At 39.8% G+C, this 23,866-nt stretch overlaps 1 protein-coding gene across 1 annotated transcript in view; it reads right to left on the bottom strand.

Annotated features, from left to right (window-relative positions):
* Nucleotides 1-21,514, bottom strand: part of GYG1 (glycogenin 1) — an 80,236-nt gene extending 58,722 nt beyond the window's left edge. The window contains exon 1 of the mRNA XM_025050855.1: nt 21,478-21,514. Within this exon, the coding sequence (XP_024906623.1) occupies nt 21,478-21,514 (37 nt within the window). The remainder of the gene's footprint in view (nt 1-21,477) is intronic.
* Nucleotides 21,515-23,866: the final 2,352 nt, after the last annotated feature.

The following is a 23,866-nucleotide window of genomic DNA, read 5'->3' as shown; positions in this document are numbered from 1 at the left end:
TAGACAAGATAGAACCAAGTCTCTGCCATTATAGCACTGACAGAGATAAACAATCAGGTATATAACAATGGCAGGTAGTGATAAGTGCCAAGAAGAAAAATAAAGCAGTGTAAGGGAATAGAGTATAATATGCTGGTATTTAGGGAAGGCATGATATTAGGGCATAGTCCTGAATAAAGTGAGAGAATGAATTATTGGGTATCTGGGAGAATATAATTCTAGATATAAGAAACCACAAATGCAAAGGCCCTCAGACAGGAGCACAGTCATGTTCAAGGTACAACATAGAAGCAACTCTGGAAGGAGTAAGCAATGGGAAGAATAGTGAGCAGTGAGGTTGCAGTAGTCAGTGGTCAGATCCTTTTCTAGGAAGGGAACTCCAGAGCAGTGTGAAAGGATGATCAGTGTCCAGGATTGGAGTAGGGAAACTCCTAGGAGCCTATAGGAATGACAAGGGCCTGAGCCAGGGCAGGAGCAATGGAGTTGGAACTGTAGAGTCATACACAGGAGAAGAGCACGTTTCGAAACAGTACACAAAATAAAATTTCCAAATAGAGCTGGCCTTGGGAAGATGGGGCTTTGGGGGACACAGTGAAATGGGGTACCTATCTCCTAATCTTTGGATCAATCATGTGTGATGGCAGCCATCAGAGGAGGAGGAAAACCAAAGTTCTATCTCTCTCAAAGTTCAGACCATCAGTTTGTAATTGACCCAAAAAGGGGTGAAGGCAGAGACAGGGTTCATCTGCTACCGCAGCTCAGAAGCTGGGGCAGTCTCCATGGGGCATTAAGGAGAGCAAAAGTGTTCTTCTCCTAAAAAATGGAGCACTAGCACTTAACACTACAGACATCAGGCACATGTGCCTAAAGTTTCTGGTTTGGTCTATCCCTGGAATGAAATGACTTCTAACAGGTGGAAATAAAAAGAATCGAAAGGCAGTGCAGGGAGAGGGGTTAATGCAGGCCAGAATGTGGGTTGGCTTGGTTTAGTTTTTTTTGGCATTTTCTTCTTAAGTTTTAGTGAGGGGTAGGTAATTAGTCCTTTGAGAGCCATATAAAGCTCTGCCTCCAGGGTGTGATGGCCAGGGAGCATGGTCATCATTGCCTTTGGCATTCTTCTCTACTCATTTTTTACCTTGGTATTTTCCTTTTCCTTCTTGCTTGGCTGGGAGACTTATGAGCTCCTTAGGAAAGAATGCAGTACTTTCTCTGTTGGCCCTGCTGTGGGGCAAATGTTCAAAAAAAAAAAAAAAAAGTTAACTAACTATCTGCTGTAAGAGTGCCCTCTTTTGATACACCTTATTTGTTTTTAACTGCCATTATCCTGACAATGCTACATTTTCAGGGTTAGTTATCTTCTTCTTCACTAAGTAAATTGGCAAAAGAGAAAAGCAAAAGGTATTATTGTTGGAGATAAATTAATTTCACTCAGTGTTTTCTAGAACTTTCTTCCATAGTCATAATCCTTATTTGGCCATGGTCTCTGAATCTTTTGACCCAGATTTCTTTGGGATTTACACTTAATCTTTTCCTAATTTAGACAAAGAGTAAAAATGGTAGCAGTTGAAAGTGGCATTGATACAATTCATTTAACCACTTTTATTTCTCTATTTCTATGATATTTATTGAGCGCTTGCTCAGTTTATTGAATGCTTGAAGTCCAAATATTCTCCTAAGTCCTTGAGGATCCTAAATGAATAAGTTATAGTCCTTGCCTTTGCTGAGCTTGGATGGAGTGTGGTGGAAAAGATGGATGAATCAACAGAAAATTATAATACCAGGTGACAAGTATCTGAGGTGTGAACAATAAAGTACATGGTCAGGGGGGAAGTGTGTGTGAATTAATTTTTTTGATTAGTCAGTCTCAGAGGTGAAGACATGAATGCCTCCCTGACCAGCATTATTCCTCCTAATGGGTACATCTCTCTGAGCATTAGGCCTCGAGAGTCTAGGAACAAATCATGATGGATTTAATATAGAATTAGTCTATGTTACTAATCCCACAAAGTGATTTTAGACCTGAAATGGATACACAAAAATATACCTAAGTTTTCTCTTATTTTTGTCTATTTTTGGGGAAAGAAAACGTTTTCTCTTACGATTTGAACATTTAGAGAGATACTACATCTCTAGCTTCAACTAAATAAATATTGCTTTTAATTACAAAATACCAATGAACAATGAAAGAAGTTATGTGTAGATTTTGCTAGAAATCATAGATTTGTTAGAAATGATTTCCCTCCCTTTAAAGGGAGAGTTATATTTAATGAGATCCTCCCCAAATCATTCTTCACAAAGGGAAGCTTGCCTCTCTCTCAGTCTCTTGTGACATTTTCCCATTGGCTCTAATCCATGATCTTGTATATATGTAGCTCTGAATATTTCTCAGTGTCCCAATGACCCATAACCTTTTGTTTTATTTGGAAAATGTATTAATGCAGTTTTCTGATTTTTTTCCCTATGCTCTGAACCTTCTAAATAACAAAAGCTTTAATTAAAACTGGGAGAAAGAGATGAGGGATTGGAGAAAGAGATAATATATTGATGAGCTACATTAGTCCCCCATATCCATCTCTTGGCTATAAATTCAGATAAAACATATTGGTGATATTGGCATATACTTCTCACCAGACGTAGATGTTGTTCATTATTTAATTTTTGTTTATCTTATTTATTCAAAGTATTTTATTTTTAATCACTTAGGATTCATCTGGCATTTGCATAAATTTGGTCAACTTTCTCTATATTTTTTTAACTCTCAATTGTGCACTGAAGAAAATGTTTCTATCCCTTAAAGTGGAACTGATAACCTTTCTCATAGGACAGCTATCTTTAGGATTTCAGTTTTTGTTCACTTTACCTCTATGGCTCATACTACACATTGTCCAAAAATATCTTCTAAACTCACGAATCCTTAAGAAGATCTTGAAGAAGTATCCACAAAGTCCATAGGTTACATCGTCAGAAACATTGATTTTTGACATTTTCTTGCTAATTTGAAATAAAAACTTCAAGTGGACTTAAAGGAACACAGAGGCTGAATGTAGCTCTGAACCTGCTTGGTCCTGAGCTAGTCCTGGTGATCTACTTTAGCTGGAGGACAATTGAGCCTTTCAGTCTGTTTACCATTTGACTTTTTTTGTAGGAGTAAATCAAGGTTGGAAGTAAAACACTAAAAATAGCAGTGAGAAACAAACAGAGGTGTGGAAAACTCTAAGACTGAGGGGACAAGGTGAGGGCACCATAGTTCATTGGTTCCGTCACTCATGGGCTATGTGTCCTGGAGTAAGCCACGTATGTGCTCTGAGACTCATTTTCCCTACCTTTAAAGTGATTAGAAGTGTGCTTCTTAAAGGTGCCTCAGGGAAAATAAGGAAGGAGAGAGGGGGGCAAAGTAGTTGGGGCTAGGGGTCCCCACTCCTGTTTCAACCTGAGCAGCTCAGTTTTATTCTATTTTATGTATTTGACTTCACTGTAAAATCTTGTTTGAAGAAAGCAAAATATCTTGTTTGATGCAGCAAAATAAAACAACACAACAAAACAAAAAATCATTAGATGATTTCTAAATTTCTTACTAGCTCTAGAATCCTATGAGACTCAGAATAGTGGTATTTATTGCTGCCTAGTATCCATGATGATGACTTCCTTCTGATTTTCCTGTGGTCATCTTGTGACTATTATGATAAAGCCTGAAGCTGCCAGAGGCCAAACGGAGAGCTTAGGCATCAAGCCAGTCCAAAGGCAGCTAAACAGAGGTGGGTGCTGGTGGCAGTCTTTAATTTCAGGATGAATTTCACCTGTGGCTACAATGTCTTTCAGGATTTTCAGTTTGAGTCACTAAATTTACCCCCTACCCCCACTTTTTTTTTGCCGAAACCATTTAGAATTGAGTTTTCTGTCATTTGCAACCAAAAGATTTCTATTCAAATCGGATAGTGTTAAAAAAAGATAGTCAACAAATGTTTTATTAAAATATCATAAAGCAGGGGCCCCCAAACCCTGGGTTGCTGACCATACCTTTAAAAACCAGGCCACACAGCAGGAGGTGAGCAGTGAGTGAGAGAGAGAAGTTTCATCCGTGTTTACAGCTGCTCCCCAGCACTAGCATCACCACCTCAGCTCCACCTCAGGTCATCAGGCGTTAGATTCTCATCGGAGCACTGGTCCCTGGTGTCAAAAAGGTTGGGGACTGCTGTCATAGAGTACAAAATAGTATATGCCTGAGATACAGATCAAGGAATTCTTTCTGACAGTAAAAAAATTTAACTTTAGTATTCTGTCTTGTATGTATGGAGATCAGTCCCGATTTACTATCAATAGGATGTTCCTTTTGATTTGTTTACTCAACTAGTGATAAAAACTCTTACTCTGAAGCAATTAAAGGGATAGTCTTGTTCTCACTAATGTATTGGGACCATCTGAAATCGTGTGCATGGAGGTAAATCTGAGAAATGTGAAATCAATAAAAATGGATAGTTGCAAAATTACAAAGCATACTGAAAGAAATGGCTAAAATCACCCTCTTGTACTGCTTGATGAGAGTGTACATTATAACAACTTTTTAAAGACAATTTGAAAATATTACCAAAAGCCTTAGGACTGTGATCCTACATTGATTTAGCAATCTCACCTCTAGAAATTTATGCTAAGAAAATAACTGTGGACATACACAAAGTCTTAGATACAGAGATGTTCATTACAGCATTGATTGTTAACACACACATACACATGCACCAAAGAAAACATTCCAAGTGTGGAACAACAGGGAACTAGTTCAATATGTGTGGCTCGTGTGCAAAGAGAACCCCACTCACCCATTTAAAGTGATGTAGATGAGTACCGTCATGGGAAACTGTTGACCTATCATTATGTAAAGTAGATTATCAAACAGTATGTATAATACAATCCTCTATTTGTAATATGTATATGTATGTGCGCATACATGTATCATGGATGTTCGTTTGGTCTAAGAGATGATCCAGTCCTTTGTTTAGGAAAGTGAAAAATGGCACCACCAGCAGTCGATCCTGATGTTCCCAAGTGAACATTGACAATAGCCACAGAATATCAACAGTGCTCAGACAAGGCCACTCAGACCATGTTTGGAACAAGATAAGGGACAAAGCCACTCTACGACCACAAAAATGACTAAATCTCTTCCTCTAACACAAGTGACTGCTACTTTCTTTGTTTTTAAACTAATAATAACTCTCATTCACTTTAGGACATTTTTTTGCAAGATAAAAATTAAGATATTCAGCACCAAATTGCCCTTTTTTGATAGAATTCAATCTAGATTCAATCCCTGTGGCACTAATTTCTCTTTAAAAGCATCCATAGAAAGCCCAAATCCTATGAGAAGCCCCTCTCAACTCTCTTCCTTCAAGGCCCCACAGGTGTGTTTCTTGTGATTTTGGTCAATGGGCTTTAATACTAATAAATGAAATAAGTTTGGCTCCCTCCCATCCACCAGAACTGGCTAGAAATTCCATCTCAGTTGAATTTTACATGGTATGCAGCTAACAGTGGAGGGGCTACAACTGTTCAAGTCTTTATGGGAGCTACTGAGGTGCCTATTCTCCTTTCGAAGAGGATGGCTTCATGTCCTCTGGGCCACACGGGGTACAAGCATCTCATGCTGCAGGATAAGGACAAAGATTGTCAATTCGGCCCTCCTTCTTCAGAAGCCAGGCCACTACTCAAGCACTCTCTGGGGTGGGGCGCTGTCACGGGTGTCCTCCCTAGGGAACTTTCTTCCCTCCTAGTTCAGGCCTCTACTCTCAGCACCATCCTTCTTCTAGGCAGGCCAGGCATTAGCCTTCTGGCATCTCTGAGCTTCTCTATCTAGCTCTGCAACTGAAATATATTAAGCTGCTGAGGCTGGGAAGTTCAAGGAAGTGGGTTCAGGAATGGGAGTAACAGCATCTTTAATTTTTAATAGCAGTGAGTTCAGCACACAGTGATCTGTGGCACACATTCTAGAAAGGGTTCTGAATATATATCCTGAAGTGTTAAAACTGGTTGTCTCTCCATGGATGTATTATGGATTTTTAAAATGTTTACGTATATTACTTATCTTTACTTTCCGATAGTTTTTTTTTTACATCTTTTTTGAAATATAATAGACAATTAGTTGCTTATATTTACATTGTACAATTCAATGAGTTTTTTTCCAATTATAGTTGGCTTACAATAATATACCAGTTTCAGTTGTATAGCATATTGATCAGAGATCCACACAACTCACAAAGTGATCGCCCCTTTAAATCTAGTACCCCACTTCCCCTTACATATTTATTACAACATTATTAACCATCTTCCCCATGCTACACTCTACATCTCCATGTCTATTCTGCAACTGTACTTCTTAATCTCTTTGTCTTCTTTTTTCTCTCCCCAACTCTCTTCCACCTAGTATTCCTCTAAATATTCTCTGTATCTGAGTTTATTTCTGCTTTTGTTGTTGTTGATATTGTTCTTTAGGTTCCATATGTATGTGAAATCAGGCAATACTTGTCTTTCTCTATCTGACCCATTTCATTCAGCACAATACCCTCTAGGTCCATTAAGGAAATATCTTTTTCCATCTCCTTCCTTTTAGTCTGCGTGTGTCTTTTAATCTGAAGTGAGTCTCTTGTAGGCAGCATATGTAGAGATCTTGTTTTCTTATCCATTCAGCCACTCTATCTTTTGGTTGGAGCACTTAACTCTTTTCTATTTGAGGTACTTGTTGATAGGAATATAGTTGCTACCCTTCTTTATTCCTGTTTTTGATGCATGTTTTTTCTTCTTAAAGAAGTCCCTCCAACATTTCCTGTGATACTTGCTTGGTGATGATAAATTCCTTTACCTTTTTTTTGTCTGGGTAGCTCTTTATCTATCCTTCATCTCTAAATGATAGCTTTACTGGATAAAGTATTCTTGGTTGTAGATCCTGCGTTTTCATCACATTGAATATTTTGTGCCAGGCCCTTCTGTCCTGCATAGATTCTTTTGAGAAATCAGCTGCCAGTCTATAGGTGCTTCTTTATAGGTAACTAACTACTTTTCTCTTGCTGCTTTTAAGATTTTCTCTTTGTATTTAACCTTTGGCATTTTAATTATGATGTGTCTTGGTGTGAGCCTCTTTGGGTTCCTCATTTTGAGGACTCTCTGAGCTTCCTGGGGTTGCATGTCTATTCCCTTCACTAGGTTAGGGAAGTTTTCCATCATTATTTCTTCAAATAGCTCTTCAACTTCTTGTTTTCCTTCTGGTACCCCGATGAGACAGATATTTTTCTCTTTAATAATGTCCTTAGGCTCCTTAAATTATTATTAGAGTCTTGGCTTCTTTTCTCTTGCCATTCTGATTGAGTGTTCTTGGCTTTCCCATCCTCAATATAGGTCATTTGATCCTCTTCTTTATTCACTTTGTTTATTCCATTTAATATACTTCTCATCTCAGATAATGTGTTCTTCATTTCTGACTGGTTTGCTTTTATAATTTCCATTTCCATTTTTATGTTTTTTAACTCTTTGTTGTAGTTCTCACTGAATTCATCTACACTTCCCATAAGCTCATAGAGCGTCTTTATAATTAGTGTTTTGAACTCTGCATCTGTTAGATTGCTTGACTCCATTATATCTGGATCTCTGTTCTGTTCTCTCATATGGTTTCTGCTTCTTTGTTTTCCTATTATGGCTGCCGTTCCGTGTCTGTTTCTATGTACTAAGCAAAGTTCTTAAGTCTCATTTGGATTTGTGAAGTAGGTGTCCAGTGGCAAGTCCTGAGAGGGGTTCAGTTGCAAGCCAAATTTAGCCCAAGCTTGTGCCCATCCAGGGCCACCTGTTAAGATTCAGCAAGTAATCCACAGATACTGTGCTTATAGTTGCTTCAAAAGGCCACACCATAAACCGAGGCCAGCTGCTACCAGTGTGAGTCTAGGCGCTACACAGCAAGGAGCACCTGACGCCCCAAGGATACACCCGGATATGGCTTGGGTGGGGCTGCGAGTTGGGGAAGGCGGAGTTTCAGGGAATCCTTTGGGTGGAGTGACCTCTGTTATGCAGGTTGATGAAGTCTCCTCTAGGCAGTGCTGAGTCTGCACCCTGGGCAGGGGGATGGCTCAACAGAGGAACAATGGACACTGCCTGCACTTCTGTACAGAGGGAGTCTCTCCTCAGCTCTCTCTTCGACAACTCAGTGTTCCCCTCTGCTGTAAGTCTCTGCTCAGCTGATCCAGCACTGGTGCTCAGAGCAGGCAGGTCCATCACTGCAAAAGTCCGCTCACAGACACGGCCCCTTTAAGAGGCGTCTATAGCTGCTGCTGCCGCAGTCTCCGTCTCACTCAGTTGCTGGGGACTGGGCAGCCTCACATCCTTGCCTTCTGCCATTGCAGGGAGATTTCTTTGATTTCTGCCTAGTTGTATGGCTTGTTCATCTAGATCCCAGATGATTTTCCTTGCTGTTTGCTCCTTCTTTCTGTCACAACTTTGATTTGGTTGCCAGAGGGGTGAACAGAGCTTCTATTATCTACGCCATTTTTCGTCTCTCTTCGATATTTCTTAAAGAATACATACTTTCAAAATAAGAAAAAAGTATGTCATTTATTTCTAATTAATAAAAGGGAAACACAGAGAATGAAAGAAGAAACCAAGGCCCTCTGTAGCGGAATGTACAGGTATATTGGTACAGCCCTGGAGGTTGGCATTCTCTGGAATTCTGGAGTCCAGGCACCAACTTTCTGACTCTGATCTGAATGTTTTAATAAGCTGAGTGGCTTTTTCATCCTCTATTATCAATGAATACAAGGGGGTCCCATGGAAGTAATAGAGGGTAATAGAGGTTCCTAATTGGGGAGAAATGTCTTTTGAAAGGAAAATGGCAGGATGGTTTAAATCTAGGTTTCATATTAGAATTACTCGATACCCAGGCCCCATCCCAGTGGTTTAATCAATTATTGATTAAACGAAGGATGGGATGGGTGAAGAGTGGAGACCTCATTTTTTTTTTTTTGGTAGAATCAAGCCAATTGCCTGAGGCCAGGCCACTCAGCAGGGTTTCCATAGGTAGTGGTCACTGGTTTTTACCTGCTTCCAATATGAAAAGTTCTACTCACACATTCCTAGTCAAATTCCAAGAATTGAGCCCTTCAATACAAAATTGTCCTATTCACAACTTCTCTTAGGGCTATCTTTGGAGGGAAAGGTAGAATCAGAAATGATTTCCTTCTGTAAGTGTTTTCTCAAGTATTGTACTTGTACTCCACCAGTTCACAAACTATACTCATTGTTACAGGAAAAGGCATTTAAAAACAGTATTTAATGATATATACTTATTGTATTGAGTATTAGAAAAAACATATCAAAGCCATGATTTCATAGTAGTGACATAATTTTTTAAAAAGCACATTTAATTTTTTTGAAAATGCAAGCCAATTGATATACAGGTCTTAGGTAAATTGTAGTGCAGGTGGTACATAGATATGGTGAAAATCAGGATGATGTGAATAGCTTCAGGGTGGGAGACAGTGGCAGGAATTTGCTTTGGCAGACGTTGCTGAAAGAGGTGAGGTTTGAGCTGCAGTTCAGAACAGTGCTGAAAGTATGCAGGGCTGGCTGAGAACTTATGGAAAATAGAGATTTCTGGTCTCTACCTGGAAATATTAGTTCAGGAGATCTGGGATGGGGCCCGGGACTGTGTCTTTTCATGATGCTTTCCTGGTGATCCTGATGCAGCAAGTTTTGGGAACCTTGAAGAAGAGAACGACACCTCCTTGGGCCTGGAAGATGAGTAGTTCTTGGTAATTAAACTTGTTTTAAGTATTTGCTGGCTGCGAAATCTATTAACTGTTGTTGACTGTCATCAGCATGACTTTGAAAACCTTTCATTTTTAAACCATGCCTCTGGGTCTCAGTATTGGGGATGTGTGTGTAAATTAAAAATACACACAAGCGAGCATACTATATTCGAGCCCAAAACATATTTTAATCTGATTTAACCAATTAAACAAACAGGAGTGAATTAGGCCATTAGGCTCAACAGGGCTGCCAGGGCAAACAGCGTGGTATAGACGAGGCATGGGAGTTGTAAAGTGCATGTTTCTAGGAAAGAAGATGCTGGAGTGGGAACTGTTTCATGGCAAAGTGATGTTTACTCAGTGAGTTTCATTGTGAGGCGGCTGGAAGGGGGACCCTGGGGGATGACTCTGGGATGGAAACCCTGGGTTGGGGCTGTGAGGGTCCTGTGAGAAGGCAGTTGAGAGGAGTGTGGGTGAGGAGGGGAAACCAGAAAGCTACAATCACACCAGCAAGGATGAAAGAGTAATAGAACGCTAGTAGCACCAGAGAGGCACAGCAACTTCACTGAGGGGCTGGTAAAATCCTCCTCCTGGGGGGAAAAAAATTAAAAAGCAAAATATTATCCTAGAGGACATTAGAAAGCAGAACGAATTCTTTATAAAAATCAAACGGGGCCAATACTATATGTTGTTACAGCAAGTGAGTATCTTGAATTTCCTGGGCAGTCCTTAGTTCAATGGCTTTGTTTTGTAGTCTGACTGTGTGTTAGGTTATATGCCCTGATTTTGGGGTCAGAAAAAAGGACGAAAGTATCTGGGGTTAGAATCCCAGGGTGGCATCCAGACAGTTGGGACATATGAATGGCAGAACCTCACAAATTCAGGGCAAGAGTGGATTCCTGGATCCCACAAGGCAAAGGGTCCAATCGCCCTAGGCCAGGCCACTCAGCAGGGTTTCCAGAGGAAGCAGCCACTGTTTTTCACCTGATTCCAATTCTAAAAGTTCTACTCATAAATTCAAAAATTCAAATTGTTCTCTCTCCACCTGATGGAAAAATTTTATGCCATGCTAAAGAAACCTGGGACAAAGATTTGTCTTATTGGTTTTTTTTTTTTTTTTTAATCAGTTTCTTCATACACGTATATGTTTTAAAAATAGTTCCACTCTGTCAGTCCCCTTTTGCTGTTTTTATTACAGAGGTTGAAGCTACAGGATTTTTGGTGCAATTTTCAAAGACATTGGCTTTATGACAGCTTGGCTATACTGTGGAATAATTTCATAAGAGAAATTAATTTGATTTAGGGAATGGACAGAAATAGAGTTTAGCAAAGCTTGTCCACTAGGTGTCACTCTTGACCCAATTAAACTTGCGATGTTAAAATAGAAGTACATCTATAAAATATTTATTTCCTTGGCTACGTAAACATGAATAACAGTGTCCCCATCTGTATGTTCTTAAGCCTTTTCCTGGTGATCTCTGTCATAAAAGGCGACCAACCATACATCAGCTCTGTGGACGACTAATTCCTATCAGAGAGCCACTTTTATTAGGAGACCTCTTGCGTGGTGCAACTGGCCGCCTGAGTTGGATAGAGCCTCCTCAATTCACCGATTGCTTTTTATGACACGGGACCCCGTCCCTTGGGAGATCACACTGGACTCTCCTGTTATTAGAGCGAGTGTTTCCAAAACGCCCCATTTCCGCTTGCTGCTTCCTGAAGTGCTGTCTCCTGGTCTTTCCAGGCCCTGCTTTCTCCGGCTCCACCTGTCCATCATCTCCACGCGCTGTCACCTGTCCACAGCCGCTGGGGAAAAGCCACTTATACAGACTGGAGATTGCTGAAGGACAATGTTCAGGGACCTTCAGCTGGGACAGGGTTGGGATGGGATGGAGCTGGGGGTGGTAGGGGGAGGCAGCCTCTTCACTGACACCACTCTGGGAGCAGTGCAGGCAAATTGCTGCTAGCAGTTTTGTATTTCAGAATATAGACTTGTTTGGTACAAGTATTGGCAAATTTTATTTGTTTCTCTTTTGCACTGCCTTCAGGGATAAAAACACATACAGTTTAGAGTTTACAAGAAAGCAACAATCTGATTCAGAGATTGTGGTTCTAATTAAAAATAGATTTCATTAGTTTAAAAATTGTTTTTTCTCTAAAATGTGAGTTCATCTTCAGAGAAGAAATAGAGCAATAACTAATATTTATATAGCACTTTCCAGTTCAGGAGGTTGTTATCTTCAGCACAACCTTGCAAGATGGGTGATTGTTGCTAACATGATTCTAACTAGGCCTACAACTGTAACGCCCCATGCTTGACAAGCTGTAATTTTAATCCAGACCATCTGACTCTAAAAGCTATAATGTCTGTTAAACCAGTGGTTCTTAACCAGGGTGTGCATCAGAATCTCCTTTCAACATAGGCACTTCTGGACCCATGCTGAACCTTCGCCATCAGAATTCTCCGAGTGATGTTGGGTTCATTCAATAAAGAAACACAAAGTATGTCAGGTAATGATAGATGTTTTGGGAATAAAAAACAAAGCGGAGTGAGGTAGCAGAGAGTGACAGGAGGTGCTATTTTATAAAGGCTCAGTTAGGGAAAACCAATCTCTCCCAGGAGGGGACATCTGAATTCAGATTCTAATGAAATGGAGTAGTAACCTTTATGGATGTAGGTGGGAATGCAGAGGGAAAAGCAGATGCAAAGGCCCTGTGGCAGGAGTATGCTTGGTGTGGAGAAACTGCAAGGAGACCAGTGTGGCTGGAGTGGAGTTGATGAGGAGAGAGTACTAAGAGATGAGTCAGGAGGCAGCCTGGAGCCAGATGTTAGCCCATCAACTGGTATTGCACAATTTTTAAAACAGGTTCAGGTACTCTTCAAATGCTTTTTGCCCCTCTTTTACCTTGCCAGGCAATGAAAAAGAAAAACAGGGAAGATAAAAGCACAGCTAAAATACAGCCCTGATGAGTTGCCACCATTGCAATCATCATGAAGCTGCAGTTCAGGGCTGTTAGAGAGACCAAGAAGACTGAAAATGGTTAGTGGTGAATGAGTAGCTGCTAATTTGATAATCACCGTGAATCCGAGTGAAACAGATTTGTTCGCCTCACTGTCTACAATTTACTTTTATTTGTGATTGAATTGTAATTTCCATTTAAAATCATTATAAGGGAACAGTACGTTCCCAACACGCTCACTTAAGTACCATCCTGGAGTTTTTAGTTTTGCTTTAACATTAAATCTGGTCATGCTGTCTTTCACTCCTACCATCAGGGCTCTCTCTTAAGTAGATACTTTTCTTTTCCTTGTTGTTTTTATTGCATGGGGACAAACTACACATGCCTGGAGAAGTGATGATCGCGTTTTGTTTCTAAGAGAAGTGCACATTGGTTACATTTGACATTTTCTCTCAAGAAAAATATCTCCCATAATTTTAAGGAAAAATCTTTCATATAGATATAATTCAAAAAGTATATTTTTTAAAGCAAGAATAGAATGCCATATCCACACAATTTAAATATGGTTCTGAAGTGGATCTTAAACAATTAAATAACTCACTATGATGAATACATTAGATAGTATTAATGTTAATTTCCATTGGCTCAGATTTATTATTTTAAATACCATATGGAAAATAAAATGATATGCTATGATTGGTCACTTGCTTAAGCCAGCTGGAAAAGTAAGAAGAGAAGGACCCAGACAAGAAATGCAGGTAACGTGGCCTGTCCTAGCACAGTCACAAACCTGTACTTTGACTAATTAAACACACAAGTAGGGAATGACTTCAAAACATGTGCACCCTCTCATGACCTCAAAATATCTTGGTAAAGTAGCAGGTTGCGAAACTGTATGCAAAATGTGATCTTCTATTGGTTAGAACAAAATTCTTTGTTTACATATGCATTCCATAATGCCTAGGATGATATATTCACAGTATTGCCAGTGGTGTTCCTTTAATGGAAGGTGGTTTCTGGGCGATTTCATTTTGTTGCTTATCTGTTCTTAAGATGAACACATACTCGTGAAATGAAGAAAAACTTGTATAGTAAAGTTTATATACTTTTATATTATAAGAAAAACACCACCTAAAGTTATTATTAGTTTTTTAAATTATGTGTTTGTTGCATGACGTGAAGACCACATTCTGGTTTCCTCCCAGCCTCAGTGGTTGCTTTGTACCTCACCAGTGAATGATTAACTCCTGCTTATTTTACTTCAACACAAACTTTGCCTTTTCCAATAGAAAACCATAGCTTTAGTCCTCTGTAGTTTTTCCTGTTTTTATTATTATCCCACCAATTTAACACCGCAGAGGAAGGGACGATTTTTCCTTGGCTGTTAACACTATTTTCTGGAGTTAGGCCTCAGGGAGCTCTGGATTCTGGCCCACAGTGTCCGCTGTATCCCTTTTGTCCACTAGAGGACAGCAGATGATAGGACTCATGGGCCAAGCTTCACTTCCTGTGTTGACTGCTTTTTGAGAGAAGCTAGAAATGGTCCTGGCATATCTGGCTGGGTGTCACAGTGACTGTAATTCAGAGGGCCATACGGTTTATTTGTATTAGTGCAAAACAACAGAATGTTTCCCTTCTCTTCTGAACTAGGGGGATGCAGAAAATTTAACTCCTGCCCCATTGGTGGGAGTTTCTGAAAATGCTAATGACACAAATCTACACCCTTAGGAGTAGGACTTGAGTACCAAATAAGGGTCCCTTTATAGGATTTGTACACTATATACTACATATTCTTGAAGGTTCTGGTTAACTAAATTTGAGGAAGGGGCAGATATGAAATTGAGATATAAAACATAGGTAAATTGTTCTTGCCTTCAAGGTATATGAAATATAAAAGCCAGATGATATGATACAAATTCTACATGCAATTAAAAGGCTATAAAGGAGTGATAATTATCAAAGAAAATACTAGGGAAATAAAGTTGACTTGGCAAGGATTTGAAGAAAGTAATGTCTACAGAATAGAATTGAGATGGGGTTGAAAACTGGTGTCTGGCTACATCCAAACTGCAGAAGTACTTTGATCAGTAGAATGCTTTAATTTTGTTTTAAATTTGTATTTATTTAGGTGGGCATGTGCATTTTAGTTTGCTATACTCTCCACCATTCCCTATTGTAGAATACCCAGAACTTCACACATTTCTCTTACCTTCCAAATCTCTGAAGACATTTATGATTTCAATCCCTGGCTTAGAGGAACTGGGGAAAGAGGACACAGGAGGGAGGAGGCAGAGTAGCATGAATGTTGTGCTAGAACTGGGAGCAGGTAAGTCACACTTGGAGGATGTGTGGTCAACTCAGACCAAGAAGCCATGTTGGAAAATAAGTTACAAGGAGCTGAGGGTAGTGGTGGTGGTTATTTGATCTGATACTACTGTAGAGAACTCTGTTAATTGCTCGAGGATGAGAGAATCAGGAAGTTTTGGAAGAAGATGCGGGAATCAACCTGGAAAAGTGCTGAAGATTCTGTTTCCTGTTCACTCTAATATCTGTTTTTTGCTATAGGTTTTGATGACTAGAATTGCTCAGCTGAAAAGAAACAGCGAACTCTGGAGTCAAACATGTGACATGTAGGGATGCTATCCCTCACCACCACTCCAGACCTCACCACCTACCTGTGTCTCCCCAGAAAAGTTGGGGACTTGAGAGAATCAGCTTCCCACATCTAGGACATGGGTCTCTTCTTGCACGATCTTGGTAGCACCACGAGGTGCCAACACACTGCCCTGAAGTCAGTGCTGGTCCTGCTTCTGGCCTTGAGTCAATGACTCACTAGGGGCACAGTGATTTAATTGCTGCACTTCAGTTTTCTCATAATTATTTAAAGGAATTGCATGAGACAGCCTCAGAAGATTTATTTAGCATTAGTTTCTGATGATTGGAGCTCAGAAAAGAAATGCTGACACCCAGCTCTTACAAATAAACCAAGCATGAGTGCTCTTAGGAAGAGTATTGGCCTCATTGCATTGTGGGAGGAAACAGTGGGAGGAGAGGTGAAGAAGGGCAAAGAGTGTGAGGTCTAATAAGATTAGATCTGGGTTTCAATTCTAACTCCACCTTTTCCTAACCATATGACCTTGGGAAAGCCATTGAACTTCTGTGAGCATCTATTTCATTTGCAAAATGATGGCACTGGGGTGTGTTTGGCAGGGTTTTTTTTTGTTTTTTGTTTTGTTGGAAATTAAATGAAACAGTGTTTGTAAATGTCTGGCACATCTTCATTTCTACTTCATCCCGGATGGAAGTCCTGGAATCCTGTCTGAGAGAGGGACTCTGAATGAGAAGGAGTGAAATCTTAAGGACACGGCATTAAGAGTTCATCTGTATGAGAAGATCCATGGAGAGCATATGTGCTGTTTCCTCAATTAAACGTCAGTTAAAACTATGAACAGTTAATATGCTGTTTCCGAGCAGTTTTGATTGCCACAGCATTTTTCTGTCACTCTATTATCAAAAGAATCAAAGGAAGAATTGTGTTCAGGGTCCAGAGGTTGCTTCTGGAATAAGTGGGAAAAGTGCTAGCTGCTAACTGGTGATTTGGCAGGTGCCGTAAAAGAGCCTCTGACCAAAAAGCAGCTCTGCCTATGCCACTGAAGCCTGCAGGACGTCACTGGAGCCTTATTTCTTTGACATAATTCATCTTGTTCCCCCTAGAGTCATTTGGCCATCTCCAGCAAAAGCCGTGCTTTTCAACACACCTGAAGGATGCGATACATCCCTTTCCTTAACAGTGCAATTGTCTGTAGGAAGGAAGAGAGTTGAGTGGGGAGATGGGATGGCTATTGATTGAAGCAAGCCTCCAGCAGGTGCCTCTGTGATATCACAATTTCCTCTAGAAAACCTTGGTCATGAATCTAATAATAAAGTGACCCAATCAACAACTAACTAGAAGGGCCCATTTTATCTAAGTTTTGGATAGATATTTGGATGGTTTGTAAGGCATGATGGCACTAAATGCGATTTCATAGTTTTATAGCATAACAAAGAAAATTTCTTTGATTGCTTTTTCTTTGAAATGAGGCCTAGGACTACACATTAACCTCTAAAAGTCTTGGCGGCCTGTTTAAAACCTAGTCACAGATTCCTAAGGACAGAAGCAGCTTGGTTGAAGTTGGTGAGAGCAAGGCTTGGGGTGGTGTGGGAAGGAGTGGAGGTATAAGGTGGAGATTCCGAAGGGAAAGGAACCACAGTGCCTGGCTTTTAGATGGAAGGAAGAGAAAGAGCACTAAGATTTCTGCAAGGGCGGAGGAGCACCAGTCTTGGGAGTTGGTGGGGCGGGGGTGGTACAAGTGCTAAACTTAAGGAGGCACCCTCTGTCAGGTTCACATGAGCGCGGGCCTGGTGCCTGAGAGTGAGTGCCTCCTTAAATTTTATGTCTTGGAAGCTTGATTTGCTCATCCAAGTCCAAGCCCTGGACTGAGATGACTCGACATTTCTGGTTTCTCCAAGACAGTTTCGATACCATTTACTTTGATTGCTCAAGAGGTTCCGATAAAAATCTAAATAGCACAACTTTGGGGAAGAAAGTCTCAGATGAGTATAGAGCTTATACTATAGTAAATAGAGGTCACAGATTAACATATAAGGTAAAAAGTAAAAAAACCAAGTTTTCTCCAAACTAGGGTTTGTTTGTGTTCCAGGTACAGGCATATCTTGTTTTATGCTTTGTTTTATTGCACTTCACAGATGTTGTGGTTTTTACAAACTGAAGGCAAGACCCTCCGCCACCAAAAAATTGCGATTCGCTTTATTGTGGTACTCACTTTATTGCAGTGGTCTGGAACCAAACCCACAGGATCTCCAAGTCATGCCTGTATTCATCTGGTGAGCTGAGATTTCCTTCCTTTCCTTCATATTCTTTTCTCTTTCAACTCTCTCCCTCTATTCCTTTCTCCCCTCTTCCTTCTGCTCTGTGTGACACTACTGAAGTGACTGCCTTTCTTTTTTTTTTCTTCCTCCTTCTTTTGCTTCCCTTGCTTATAACAGATTCAGAGGGTATAAAAGAATCGAATATCTGTTTCACAGCCATTTCATAAACAATACAGGCTCCTTTCTTTCAGTACCACTAGGCAATGAAAAGCGCTGTAGGAGGACATTTGTGACAGTAGAGTGATGAATTCATGACGACTCTGCAGTGTAGACTTGAAACAGGTCCACTGTGTTTCTCTGCATTTAGCCGAGACCAAACTAGAATGAATGCCCATGGGTGCTCAGCTGGATACATGAAACAAAGAGGTTTTCTATTTTGTGATGAAAGGAAATAATTTGGGGGGAGGGAAAAAACCTACCCAAGCCAGAAGTTTAGTTTGTGTTTGTTTCAGCCAAATTGCTTCAAGCCCTGTCATATACTTCATATACTTCTGTGACCCTCCATTGTTGGAGAAATGTTTTTAAAGCTTTTCAGATGTTGTTAAACCTCTCCAGAAGTTTATTTTAAAATGGAGTTACTAACATAGCTTTTTCAATATTAGATCATATTCAACATTTTTTACTTGAGCAACTTGAACTTTTTGAACTAAGTTCCTTTTCTTCAAATTCCATTTTGAAGTAGTCACAACTCACATGAAATGGATTTCAGAAATTTATTTTAAAATCAGATAAGGATTAAAAAGGTCTAGTCTACCACAACAAGAGGAAGGATTAACATGGCTTATGCCATTCTCCTTATTCTTGTTTAAAATTTATCATGATAAAGAATATGCAATAAGAAAACAAACTTTCAGTCATGGGTGGAAGCCTAATGTGTGTGGTTTTGTATGATGCACACTGCACAATGCTGGGGACTCCCTTCACACTGGAGCCATTGAGCACTTGTATATTTATTATAGTAATTTCCTAGCAAATCACTTGGAAATGTTTTGGGGAAGGAGCTCCCCTTCAACACCCCAGTTTGAAAAGGTGCCATCTAGAAAAGCAGTGGCCCTGATGCTAATTTAATATTTAAAAGGTTTATTTTTGCTTCTTTGGTCCTAGGCCTCTAGCTGAATTGAAATGACTAATCTGGATTGGTTGAATCCTGCTGTGCTTAAACTTAGGACCTTTCTCCCAACTTGCTGATCATTCCAAAACCAACCAACCAACCAACCAACCAAACAAACAAAGGTGAAGTATTTGCATACTTCAGTTCCCCTTGTTTTCATTTGCTTTCTCTTAGGCCTGCTTCTTACTGGGTTCTCGCCTTAGTCCTTCTTTTATGCCAGGTGCTGTTCTAAGCTCTTTTCTTTTTTTTTTTCTTTTTTTGTCTTTATTGAACCATAATAGACAATTAATTGCTTATATTTACATTGTACAATTCAATGAGTTTTTTTCCAGTTCTAGTTGGCATACAATAATATATCATTTTCAGTTGTATAGCATATTGATCAGAGATCCACATAACTCACAAAGTGATCACCCCCTTAAATTTAGAAACCTTCTTCCCCCTTACATATTATTAACTATCTTCCTCATGCTACACACGTTACATCTCCACGTCTATTCTGCAACTATCCATTTGTAATTTTTAATTCCTTTGCCTTTTTTTGTCCCCTCCAACCCCATCTAGTATCCCTCTAAATATTCTCTGTATCTGTGAGTTTATTTCCACTTTTTCTTGTTGTTGTTGTTGATTTTGTTCTTTAGATTCCACATTACATGAAATCATGCAATATTTGTCTTTTTCTATCCAACCCATGTCATTAAGTGCAGTACCTTCTAGGTCCATCAAGGCAATATTTTTTTCCATCCCCTTTCTTTTAGTCTGCGTGTGTCTTTTAATCTGAAGTGAGTCTCTTATGGGCAGCATACATAGGGATCTTGTTTTCTTATCCCTTCAGCCACTCTGAAGAGGAATTTTCCACTCAAATGGCTAACCTTGTAATCAGCTCTTTGTTCTGCTTCTGTAGACATGCTTGTTGCATAGGCTGAAGGGCACGGTGACCTTGAGATCAACTGAAAACTCATCCTTCCCTTTGCTTGTTCTGTCTCGATAACAGATGTATTGCCTTTGCTTGTTAAGTCTTATAAAGGTAAGGTTACCCCTGATTTCGGGGCCCAGATCTTCAGAGCACTAGCTCTTCTGGGACCACCAGCATAATAAACGTGAGTTCTCCAACTCTCTGAGTGGTGCTTGATTTCTTGCTGGTCTGATTTTTCTGCAACAGCTCTATCTTTTGGTTGGAGCACTTAACTCTTTACCATTTGAGGTATTTGTTGATATGAATGTAGTTGTTACCATTCTTTATTCTTGTTTTTGATGCATGTTTTTTCTTCTTATAGAAGTCCTTCCAACATTTCCTGTAATACTGGCTTGGTGATGATAAATTCCTTTAGTTTATTTTTGTCTGGGAAGCTCTTTACTTGTCCTTTGACTGTAAAGGATAGCTTTGCTGGATAAAGTATTCTTGGTTGTAGATCCTGAGTTTTTACCATGTTGAATATTTTGTGCCAAGCCTTTCTGTCCTGCATAGTTTCTTTTGAGAAATCAGCTGCCAGTCTTATGGGTGCTCCCTTGTAGGTAATTTACTGCTTTTCTCTTGCTGCTTTTGTTCTAAACTTTTGATGGATTCTAGCTCATTGAGTCCTGTGTTGTTAACCCTTTTTGAAGGATGAGGAAACTAAGGCTCAGAGAGAATTATTTGCCTGTGGTCACACAGCCAGTCAGTGGCAGAATCAGGATTCAAATCCCGGGAATGTGGCATTAAAGTTCCTACCACTCCACTCTTCTGCCTCTCCTGAGTTGGTGTGTTTTTCTTGAAACCTGTGCCACTGTATAAAGTCCTATTTTAAACTGCTCTGGTCATCCACTGTCTGACAATGGTTCTCTCCTTCATTCATTCTCATATTTACTCAGACCTCCTCTGGCCACTGTCGTTTGGTGCCTCACCAGACATCCTTGAGGACCAGCCCTAATTCGAATCAATTCTCTTAGTCTTGGTTCCCTCCAATTCCAATTTTTTGCCATTCTCTACTGACTCACAGCTGAGGTAGACTCTATCCACCCTGTGACAGATGAGGATAGAAATGGGCAATTGCTATTAAGAGCTATGTGATTCCTGGGCCTTTTTTTTTTTTCAACCTACCAATGTGGCAAAGCCTCAGGAGTCAGTAGTGTGCTGCCTTGGTCAGAGTATGGAGAAATGGAAGTCTCTTTTGTTGGTGGGAAGATATACCAGTGCAACTGCTTTGGAGGGCAATTTGGCAACCTGTCACATGCATTCAGAATATAGCTAGACTCTCACCCCATTTTAGTACCTCCACTACTGCCACCCAGATCTGAGCCACCACATTTTTCACACTGATTTTTCACCTCCTCTGTGGTCTCCTTGCTTCCACTCTTGCCATTCCCCACCTCCCCCAAACAAAACAAAACAAAACCAAAAACACACATTTCAAGCATTTTAAAACAAAAGCCAGATCATGTCACATGTCCTTCTCAAATCTTTCCATTGGCTTTCCCTTTCATTAAGAGCAAAAGCTCAAATTCCCGTAGTGGGCTACAGGTCCCTACATAACTTGGTCCGAGCACCTCTTTGATCTTATCTCTTATTCTGCCCTCGTTCCCTTTGCTCCAGCCACACTGGCCTACTTGTTTTTCCATGAACATGTCAGTGATCTTTCCATTCTAGAGCCTTTGCATAGGGTGTTCCCTCTGCCTGAAATAGTCTTCCCTAGATATCTGCAGGGCCAGATCCCTTACCTCCTTCAGGTCTTTGATGAAACACCACCTTCTTCATGGGGGCTTCACCGACCACTTGATTTAAGATTGCAACCTCTTGATCCCATTCCCTTTTATCCTTCTCTATTTATTTCTATTGCTGTTACCTATTTAATATGCTACATGACTGACTTATTGTGGTTTTATCTGTTTCTTTTAATGAGACTGGAAGATCCACAAGGGCAGACATACATTTTTCATTTTTGTTTATTGATGGTGCCTGGCAAGCTGTCAAATAAATATTTATTTATAATACTTATTAACTATTTTTTGAATTTATTAAATGGCATTTTACTCAGCAATTCCATTTCTAGGAATTTACTTTGTGACACACTTATACATGTATACAAAACAATATAAACACTGCTAGTCATTGAATATTATTTATTATAGAAAAAGACTGAGCAGTTATCTCAAAAGATTAAGCATTACCTGAATGGGGCTTTTTAAGGGATTGGCCAAAGTCTCAAACCAGATAGGAAAAAAGTTGGTTTGTGTTCCACTACTTCCTAGAAAGTGGGGCCGATGTTGAAGACCAGATAAGTTATAGTCAGAACTTCATTTTCTTTGCACCTCCGAGTAAAAACTTAAAATATATACATATGTAGAGTTGTACTTTTCCCATTACTCCTAAATTGATGAATAGGTTGCCAGTAATGCAAAAGCGTCTCTGTTTCTCCTATTCCTCATGCTCTCCACTTTTAATTCAAAATGCCTGATCCAGAAAAGGAGCCAGACTCTTTCCTTCTTTCTCCACTCAATGATCCTATTCTCAACTCCAGGTCCCTTAAGGCAATGTCAGGTCTTCGTTGGAGTGAAGAGAGGACATGAGACTTAAATTGGACATGAGTTGGGGATTTTGAACAAATTAAAATGATATTTAACTGAAAGTGGCAAGAAAGTTATAGAATCTTCCTGAGAAGTCCTGTAGGAGAAAAGAAGATTCTTCAGAGCTCAGTTAAATTATGGTGCATGAACCAAAATTTACCTTGATTTAAACTCCACTGGGCTGATATTTTTCAATAAACTGGGTACCTATTTCTCTATGTAAAGACAGGAGCATGTCTTGGAAAACACAGTAAACTGTTTCAGTAATTATCTTCGGGAAAGGAGAGTTTGAGATGGGATTCGTGTGGGGAGAAAATGTACTTTTCACTCTGTACTCTTTTGAACTTAAAAAAAATAGCATGTACATATATTACTTAAAAAATGCAAATAATTTAAAACTAAAGTAATTAGAACTGTATGATACCAATAGAGCAGAAGGCCGAGTTAAGAAATAGCCCTGAAAGCTACATGTCAGTTCTATATATATTAAAGGAGTTTCTTACTAATAGGAGGAATAATTGTTGTGGGGTAAACCAGGGAACTTGTAATGGAAAGAAAGCGAGGTTTGCTGGGCATGAGAAGGAAAACTATTCTTTGCGCTTGGAGGAAGATCTGTAGAAGATGGAGTAGGAGACCCTTGGACCAGAGATGAATGTTAGAAATCAATACAAACTGCTGATGCTTTTGCTTGAAGGGAGATAAAAGTTGTGACAGATGCCTGCAAAGCTTTTGGCAAGGAATGGGGTTCCATTTGGTATGATGCATTTCAAGGTTAAGCTCTTTTGTGTCATGTAGATGTGGCATGTTTTTGGCTCAGTGCTGAACCTTGGCGTTTGGGATTTACATAATTGCAGAAGGCGTTTAGTCAAGAGGCAATGAAAAATGATTTGGCTTACGACATTTGATATAATTCCTCACACTTATGTTCAAGCAATAGAAATCACCACCAACATACCAGGAAAGGATTCTGCCAAAGACGAAGAAAAGAGAAAGGTCATTTAGGTTAACACGTATTAAGCTTATTTCCCCACACATGATTAATTCTATTCTCAGTTGTGTGAAATAAATAAAAATTGTGGAATAATACACATTCTGTGTGTACAAACAGTGGCTAGAGAGTGGGACAATAACCCTATCATATTCCTAAACTAAATAAGTGCTGGTTAAAGGAATTCTGATGAAATGAGGTGTACAGCTGGACGTAGGACTGGATGCAATAAATGTGGCCTGTCTACACAAATGCCTGCCACAGTTCTTTTCCATGATATTCGGAAATAAAAAGAGAAAAACTATAAAATAGTAATATAAATAGTCAAAAATTTAGATCTCTGCCTTGTATTAGGATTCTTTGTCATTGGGGAGCACACTCCAAGGTGTCTACTGGATCTTTAAAAAAAGGCCACTATTGGCTTTATCTTGATGCTTGTTACTCATTTAAGCCACTGGATTTGATGGGGTCAGGCCAGTCATGTTGCATAGGGAGTGTAGGGAGTGTCTTCCCAAGGAAGAACTGCTATTCCAGCTCCTCTTGGCTCATTCACAC

Source organism: Pteropus alecto, unplaced genomic scaffold (genome assembly GCF_000325575.1).
Source record: "Pteropus alecto unplaced genomic scaffold, ASM32557v1 scaffold75, whole genome shotgun sequence".
Taxonomy (NCBI): Eukaryota; Metazoa; Chordata; class Mammalia; order Chiroptera; family Pteropodidae; genus Pteropus; species Pteropus alecto.
This window is presented reverse-complemented; position numbering and strand designations above follow the sequence as displayed.